We start from the raw sequence: 7,411 nt of genomic DNA, 5'->3' as shown, positions 1-7,411 counted from the left end.
CCATCCAGTCCCATCCCTCTCACCAGCTCAGGCTGCCCAGTGCCCCATGCCACCCGGCTCTGAGCATCTCCAGGGATGGGGCACCCACAGCTGTGGGTGTGATGGCCTCTCTCTGAGTAAAGAATTTCTTCCTAACATCTCACCTAAATCTCCCCTCTTTTAGTTTAAAGCCATTCCCCCTTGTCTGTGGTAACTTTCCTTATGGTTTGATAAATGGAATCTGGAAATTTCCATTCGAGCCAGTAGGGTTTCTGTTTCTGGAACAAGCTGATAAAAGTTTTTAATTAGAATTGTAGCTTTTATTTGCTTTATTAGAATGATATGAGTGATGATTTACTAGTCGAGGCACATTTAGCTGCAGAGCAGAGGGAGCAGCTAACATTTTGGAAAATATTTAAAGTCCCAGAGATGACAAAGGAAAGCATGCATACAGTCCTTAGTGTATTGTGTAAATGTTTTCCTCTGCGTGGATCTCAACTTCCAGGGCACTTTGGTTCCCAGCACGTTCTGTTCTCCAGAATGCAACAGAGCTGCACACATGAGTAAAAACAAGGCTGTTAAACAATAGACAATAGAAACACAAAAGAGCAGACAGTTAAATGAACCAGCTCACTGGAAAAACTGTAAAATATGCAAAAACACTTATTTAAACACAACTGATAATGAATCATTTTTCCATTTATGAGGCAACCCACATTTGGTTTGCCTACTCCCTAATGCGCTGAATTGGCAGTTAGACTCATTTTTTGTTTATTAACTAAGGATGAGTAGCAGGATTTATTAATTTCTTTTGCAATGTTTCTTATTAATTTGAGATTAAAAAGAAAATCAAATTAGAGTATGTACAGTCAGCATGCATCTAGCAGGAATCACAGCAACTCCCTGTGGGAGGACTAGTTTGTCCTATTAGCTGAAGCAGAAATGGAATACTTACCTTGCAAACTTATTCAGTTTCTTCATATTACGTAAATATCCTAAGGATGATCCAGAATGAAAATAAAGAAAAATAAACATTGTTCTTTAAACCATCCTAGGTAACTAAAGTTACAGGTTTAGCAAAAAAAAAGAAAAAAAAAAGTGCATGAAACAAAATTAGGGAACTTTAAGCAGAGATTTGCAGTATAGGAAATCCCCATAAGTTCCATGAAGTTAAATTCATATGGTTTCATCTGGCCAAGAGCATTTAAGGAGAAAGTCTGGCAAATGAAAAACATTGGGTATAGTGACATGAAACCAGGGCTTCCTTCCTTATCACTGAGAAGGTCAGGGACAACATGGGCCCCAGGTAAGTTGAACATAAGCTCACTTTCATGGCACAGGAGACATGTGTGGCAAAGTCACAGCTGTGATTTGATGTACCCAACCCACACTTGAATAACCGCCTCTGAGAAGTACTTACGTCTACCTAGGAACAGACACAAAAGAAGGATGAGCAGAAATCCCACACACAGTCCAGTTCTAAGGTAAACACTGTTTTCTGAATACTGCTGACTATGAGTTGATACGGATGAATTCTGTCAAACACAAAGCAGATTAGTGTCAGTGGAACTCAGAGCACAAATCCCATGCAGGACCCAGAGGACATTTGTGCATTTTGTAAAGCTGCAATTAAAATGTACTTGAGGGCGAGAGGCCAACTTGAGATACTAGTTTCAAGAATTCACAATACTTGTGTGAATCCTGCTGTTAAATATATTATTTCTTAACACTGTCAAAGAACCTGAGGTTATGACCAGTCCCATTTGTTCCTGGTTCCTTTCAGCCCAAGGAAGAAGCCTAACATTTAATACTGTTCAGTGAATATCTTTATTTCATCATAAGATTAAATATCCCCTGCTGGTTTCCCTCTGCCTCCCTTTTTTGTCAGCTTACTCAGTAGTTATTTGGAGCTTTATCCCAGGATGTGAATATGCCTTTACCTTTCATCACAACTTCTTCTGGAAGCCAACAAATAGGTATCCAACCACTCCCTAAGAGTTGGAAAGATGCTGAAAGGTAGTACAGTCCCTGACTTTCTGCACGTGCAGCAATATGAACACCCACATACATACTGCCTTACAGTACATAACATCAGGGTTTCCCAAGTGGTAGCTAGGCTGTCTTGTCTTCCTGACAAAAATTAAGATGATGCTACTGCCCATTAACACACAGCATGAGCTGGAGGACTCAGCAGGGCAGACAGGGCTGTGAGCTTGAACCCCATACACACACATGGCAGGTAGATCCCTGTGCTGTCATGTGGTCCATTTTTGACCCTTCCCCATGTCCTGCCGATACCTGCAGGCTTGAGGTTACTTCTGGGTAGTCTGAGGTGCTTGAGTAGGAACCAGAGGCCTGAAAGGCAATACAGATGTTGCTAAAGGTCTTCCCTCTTTAGTAGGAAGGAAACAGTTTTTGCAAGCAAAGCACTTTGTTTTTTCTCCCTTTCATAATGACCCCATAAGCATTCTTTTGTAAGCATTAAATGTTGCAAACTGGAAAAAAATATGTTATTTTGCAATCAAAACAAAATGCTGTAATTTAACTGCAGGAATGACCCAGTAACTTCCGATGTCTAAGCACATCTCAGTATAGCACAACAGTGATGCTTACAGTCTCAGGAGCTTCTGAAACAGAAACTGGTGGCCACGTTCTGACAGTAAAGGATGCTTCACTGGCACTCCCAGGAGCTGGGCAAAAGCAAGACAAACCAACATATCACTTGCACAGGAAACCATTCTGCTTGGACAAAGAATGTATGCTACTGACCTGAGACCACTGAACCTAAGTACCTCTGTCTGAAGTCTTTGCTGTGTATATTATAAAGATTTTGAGCCATCCAAAGGCATTGCAAAATTCCTCCAGTGCCCTTTTCAGAGCTTTGAAATCCTTCCAGGAAACACTGCTATTATCTCAACACAGAGCCTAGAAAGGTGGAGTTACCGAGTTGGGCTCTGGATCCATATCATAGATCAGAGGAGGCAGTGGATGTAAAACTAGATTATTTGATGAAAATTGATGAACACCAGCTCAGGGCCTTAGAAGATGAATTGGTGTAGAGTTGCAGACAGCAAGCAGCACTTTTGAAGTCCCAGATCACAGCTATACAATAAACAGCCGGCTGAAATGTGATACATTTGCATAGGGCATGCAGCAGATTTTGAGGTAATTTCCCAGAGCAGTTTTCAATATTTAAAATAGAGCTACAAACTGCTATGCTATCTGCATCATCCGTCACAGTTTCTCTGTGTGCTGTCAGATGACACAAAACCCTCCTGAAAACAAAATCTTCTATTCACATTGTGACAATCCCAGGTGCCTCCTTTCGTGTTATAAATGGTTAACCTTATGCCATAAGCTGCATTTTGAAGAGTGAGAATCATCTGCTTCGCTGTCCTCTTTTTCAAGGCAGATGCTGGAACATCCCTACATCAGAGGAACACAGCCACCCATCTTTTTAAGTGTCCCCATGCAGAAATTAACTTGTATTCTCAAAAAATTGCTCCCCGGCAGCTAAGGAGGATGTCACATGGTTAAGAAAACCCATGAGAGCTGAGACTGGAAGCTATATCATTTGCAACAAGAAAAGAAATGGTTTGAGAACATTTTCACTTCTTCTTCCAAGAAGGAAATGCAAGTGTTGTAACATTTTAGTGTTGCTCAACTGGTAACATTTGAGATTGAGGGATAGATACAAATAGCATCCCTGATTTGTCTTTCAAAATCCTGCCATTAAGCTGTCATTAACTACGAACTCTGCTGTGTGTACTGGATACGAATGTTGGCTTTTTCTGATTAAAAAAAAAAAGAAGCTGAGTGGGTATATGACAGATGTCTATAGATACACATAGAGGAACAAAGCTAAATAAGGAATGGATATTTCAACATAGTGATGGGCCTCAGTTGAGACTGTGCATATACAGCTGGGGATGCGGGCAACCTCTGAGACACAGGCAACAGCAGGATAAGAGAATACTTACAAAACAATATGTTGTATCATAACATTTCTGCTGTTTCTATCAATTTTCTGCAGTTGACAGCTAATGGAGATGGGATCCTGAACTAGATATACATTTGAACCCAACCAACAGTTCTTTGTTACACTACCTTAAGCAACAAGTGCTTTGATTAAATAGTAAGCACACACACAGATCCTAAAACCTTGCGTTTTACTGTTCACGGGATGCACTTTCGGATGACAAGGTGAGACTTTATACCACAGAGAAAACATATCCTGAAACAGCCACAAGGAAAACAAGACTTGTAGCACCAGTGAAGCATCTAGTTAAGCCCAACACCTGGGAGCAACATACATGTTCCTTCTGCTAAGCCTCTATATAATGTGAGGTAGAATTTACAGGCCAAGTTCAGATCTCAAGTCCTATGGTTCAGTAAATTTTAGCCAAGATACTGCTATCATGTGTCATTTTGTTTCTTTTTTTAAGATGTCCATTTTCAATGCAGCTAATATATGCTATTGCCATTAATACTTGGAAAAAAGTTACCTGAGGTCGGTGGAGAGGTGTGAGTGAGAGGACTTGCAGTAGAGACCCTAGCTGGTGTTAGAGAAACAAACAACATGCATTATAATTAATGTCCATTTATGTAGTGAAAAAAGAGAAAATGTTTCTATAAAAGTGTGCTCAAATCAGGCACACACCTGTGAGACAACTGTTCCTTGAGTTATCATGTTTTCCTTTACAAGTAGAGATGAACTAAAATCAAAAGAAGAGTTTCCTTAAAGAAAAATTGTCCATGCTATTTGTGTATCCCTGGGCTTTAGCCTGAAACCCAGCAGAAAAAGATGAAGCATTGTCTTTGTGATAAAGCTGCAAGTACGGCACTTCAGATACCCTACAGTGCCCTCATTCTTCATTTCTATAAATAGTGCTTCCAAGGAAACTCACTAGCACTGCATACCATTAAACAAAGCACCGCTGCCTTCGCTGTTTGCTTTTTTATTGTTATTACTGCAGTGATTACAACATTCTCAAAGGCAGATTAGCTTTAACCCAACTAACGGTAGGTCTGCCAGATGCTAAAGACTGGTTCTATGGATGATAACAGAAATCACTTCCTCCACAAGCTTCAAACTCCAGACAGAGCAGCAGAGTCACCGTAACAGCACTCACCTCTCTCAACCACCACCTGGAGGTTGGTTGTCTCATCGTTGAACCATCCCGGGATCTCCACACGGCAGCAATACGTCCCACTGTCTGTTTCCTGGGCACTCAGGATGGTGAGGGACACGTTGCCCTTCAGCAGGTCCCCTTTCAGCACATACTTTGTGTGGTCCCCCTCTGTCACCTTCCTCCCATCTGTCCAGATAATGGGGCGAGAACATTTGGAAGAGGGACAGGCATCACGGCCCCAGCACATTGAGGTGATGTCATGTTCTGTCTTAACCATGTAAAAGCAGGGCACGGTGATATTCTGACCAATCTCTCCCTTCACCAGCAGTCCTGACACTGTAGGGCCTGTGGACAGAAACACAAATATTCAAAGGTCGTATGCAGAAGGGCAAAAAGGTGAAGAGAGAATGGAGTTTGGACCTGCACAGCTTCATGGCTTCCCTTCAGCCACATCCAGGTCAATAGGTTTTTGTTTTTCCCTTAGCTCAGATTTAATCCAAACCAGGCAGGGGAGAACAGAAAAGGCATCATTTTTCATTAAAACTATAGTGGGAAACCCTTCCTCGCTTTCAGTAAAAAACTATTGAAAGGCAGTTTTCATCAGCATGGTAGCTATGCATTTCCTTTTTTCTTTTGCTAAGAAAGGATCTAGGCAGTTCCTATCAGAAGAGATCTTCCAGAGCTTTCCTAAAAACTTCTATACCTTCTTTTTTTCCCTAGCTTAAAATCCCCCCTCATTTTTCCCAAGCTTCTAATCCATTCAGTTCCCACAGCATGGGATCAAAAGTGCAGAGATGCTGATCTACCCACATCAACATTTCAGGGATAGAATTCACTGCAGCAAGGATGGAAGTAGGAAATAGTCTAGCAACTCATCATCTCTAATCAAAGTCCCTGGATATCACTGGCAAGGCATTGCCCTCAGCAGGTAGCCCAACTTGTGCCAATGGATCCCAAGCAGCATATGGCTTCATTGCCACTGTTCCTTGGGAAAAAGCAGTCCTGCCCAATTTCACCTCAGCCATTTTTTTCCTAAACTATGCTGTAATAATTGTAAGTAAGTCTTATGCAAAGATTTTGCCACAGTAACGTACTAGGAACTAATCTCTGATAATAATGCATTTTATTTAATACAAAAAGGAAACTCTAAATGAATCTCATCATAAAAGGCTTTAGAAAAAACTAGAAGAAAAATATCTGTAATCTCTTTCTTGTCTGTTGAACATATCCTACCAAACTTTTAATGTCCATCTGCCTGAATTAATAGCTCTGTTTTAAAAGGGAAATATGATCATCAGAATACTCTGATAAAGTTTTAGTGAATATGCAAAACAGCAGTTTCTGTGCAATGCAACCACTCTTACCACCGTAACCCAAAATCTCTCTGCAGCCCCCAAAAGCACCGATGCACGCTACCTCCCTTCCATCCACTTCTAGCTATTTTTCCACACCCACTGAGTTACCTGTAAGCCAGATCAGAAGGATCCAGTCCAGGAAGTAATGAGAAGACATTGTGGCCAAGGATGAGGAACACTCTTATTCACTCTTTGTGCACCTACATTCAAAATAAACTATCGTTTTCATAAACTGCTGGTTTTACTTCTCAGTACTAGCACGTCAGCTTCAAGCAGGATGATGCCCTTTGGTTTGATCAGGATTGCCTTTCCTGTGGTTAGTCTGTTAGTCACTGTAGCTGCTGCTGCTGAGAACGCATGCAGCTGAATGCTTGCTGATTGTGGTTTGACTATAAGGCTAAAATACTCAGCAGTACTTCAGAAATCTACTTCTCTTTTTTTTCCCCCCAGATCTACTTGATTATAGCAGGTTAAACTGTTAGTACCACCAAGCTGAGTCACCACCAATAATCCATTGCCCCAAGCTGGGTTCCCACACCCTCTTCTTACCATAGTGCATAGAAGTAGGGGAAAGAGATTACATAAGATGTGTAGCAGACCGGTAAACAGAAAGCATTCAGCAACGTAAGAGGTTCTTAAGAATTATTAAACCAGCATTTAATCCTAAATTCTGCTTCTAACACTGCTACTTTAAGCAAATGTGATATCCTTTCCAGGCAGGAATACTGGAAGCTTCCCTACCCACTTCACAGTTGTAGCCTAAACAGAGCTGCAGCTTCTCATCACTCAGCTCTTAAAAGTTCAGCATGACTCTGAGCTTTTACCATACCGAGTAACGCACAGCACAGAAGCCATTTGAAAAGCTGGGTGACAATAGTGGTCATTAGGAAAAATGTTACTTAAAAAATGGTGTTCCTGGCTACTCTGGGTTGCCCTGAGTGAGGA

General features: G+C 41.3%; 1 protein-coding gene across 4 annotated transcripts; it reads right to left on the bottom strand.

The window, feature by feature from the left end:
• Positions 1-284: 284 nt before the first annotated feature.
• On the bottom strand, positions 285-6,911 carry HAVCR2 (hepatitis A virus cellular receptor 2). 4 transcript variants are annotated; one of them, XM_010719029.3, is made up of 8 exons: positions 6,575-6,911; positions 5,112-5,456; positions 4,485-4,535; positions 2,593-2,669; positions 2,278-2,334; positions 1,400-1,514; positions 935-974; positions 285-530 (listed from the first exon to the last, which is right to left on the bottom strand). In XM_010719029.3, exons 1-8 carry the CDS (start codon positions 6,621-6,623, stop codon positions 437-439), a joined length of 828 nt encoding a protein of 275 aa, XP_010717331.1. In that variant the 5' UTR covers positions 6,624-6,911; the 3' UTR covers positions 285-436. The 4 variants fall into 4 exon arrangements, with proteins under 4 accessions (XP_010717331.1, XP_003210414.1, XP_010717332.1 ...); XM_003210366.4 differs by lacking the exon at positions 4,485-4,535; XM_010719030.3 differs by lacking the exon at positions 2,278-2,334 and having other exon boundaries at positions 6,575-6,909.
• Positions 6,912-7,411: the final 500 nt, after the last annotated feature.

The sequence above is a fragment of the Meleagris gallopavo genome, chromosome 15 (assembly GCF_000146605.3).
Source record: "Meleagris gallopavo isolate NT-WF06-2002-E0010 breed Aviagen turkey brand Nicholas breeding stock chromosome 15, Turkey_5.1, whole genome shotgun sequence".
Classification (NCBI taxonomy): Eukaryota; Metazoa; Chordata; class Aves; order Galliformes; family Phasianidae; genus Meleagris; species Meleagris gallopavo.
Note: the sequence above shows the minus strand (reverse complement) of the source record. Positions and strands in the feature narration are given on the sequence as shown.

What these genes read in the sequence shown, in the direction of transcription:
- HAVCR2 (XM_010719029.3), bottom strand. Translation starts at nt 6,623, where the DNA reads ATGTCTTCTCATTACTTCCTGGACTGGATCCTTCTGATCTGGCTTACA. An exon ending in AAGTAACCTCAAGCCTGCAG is followed by an intron (nt 1,515 to 2,277) that starts GTATCGGCAGGA and finishes TGTGTTTGACAG; the next exon opens with AATTCATCCGTATCAACTCA. An exon ending in AAACTGAATAAGTTTGCAAG is followed by an intron (nt 531 to 934) that starts GTAAGTATTCCA and finishes TCATGTGTGCAG; the next exon opens with CTCTGTTGCATTCTGGAGAA.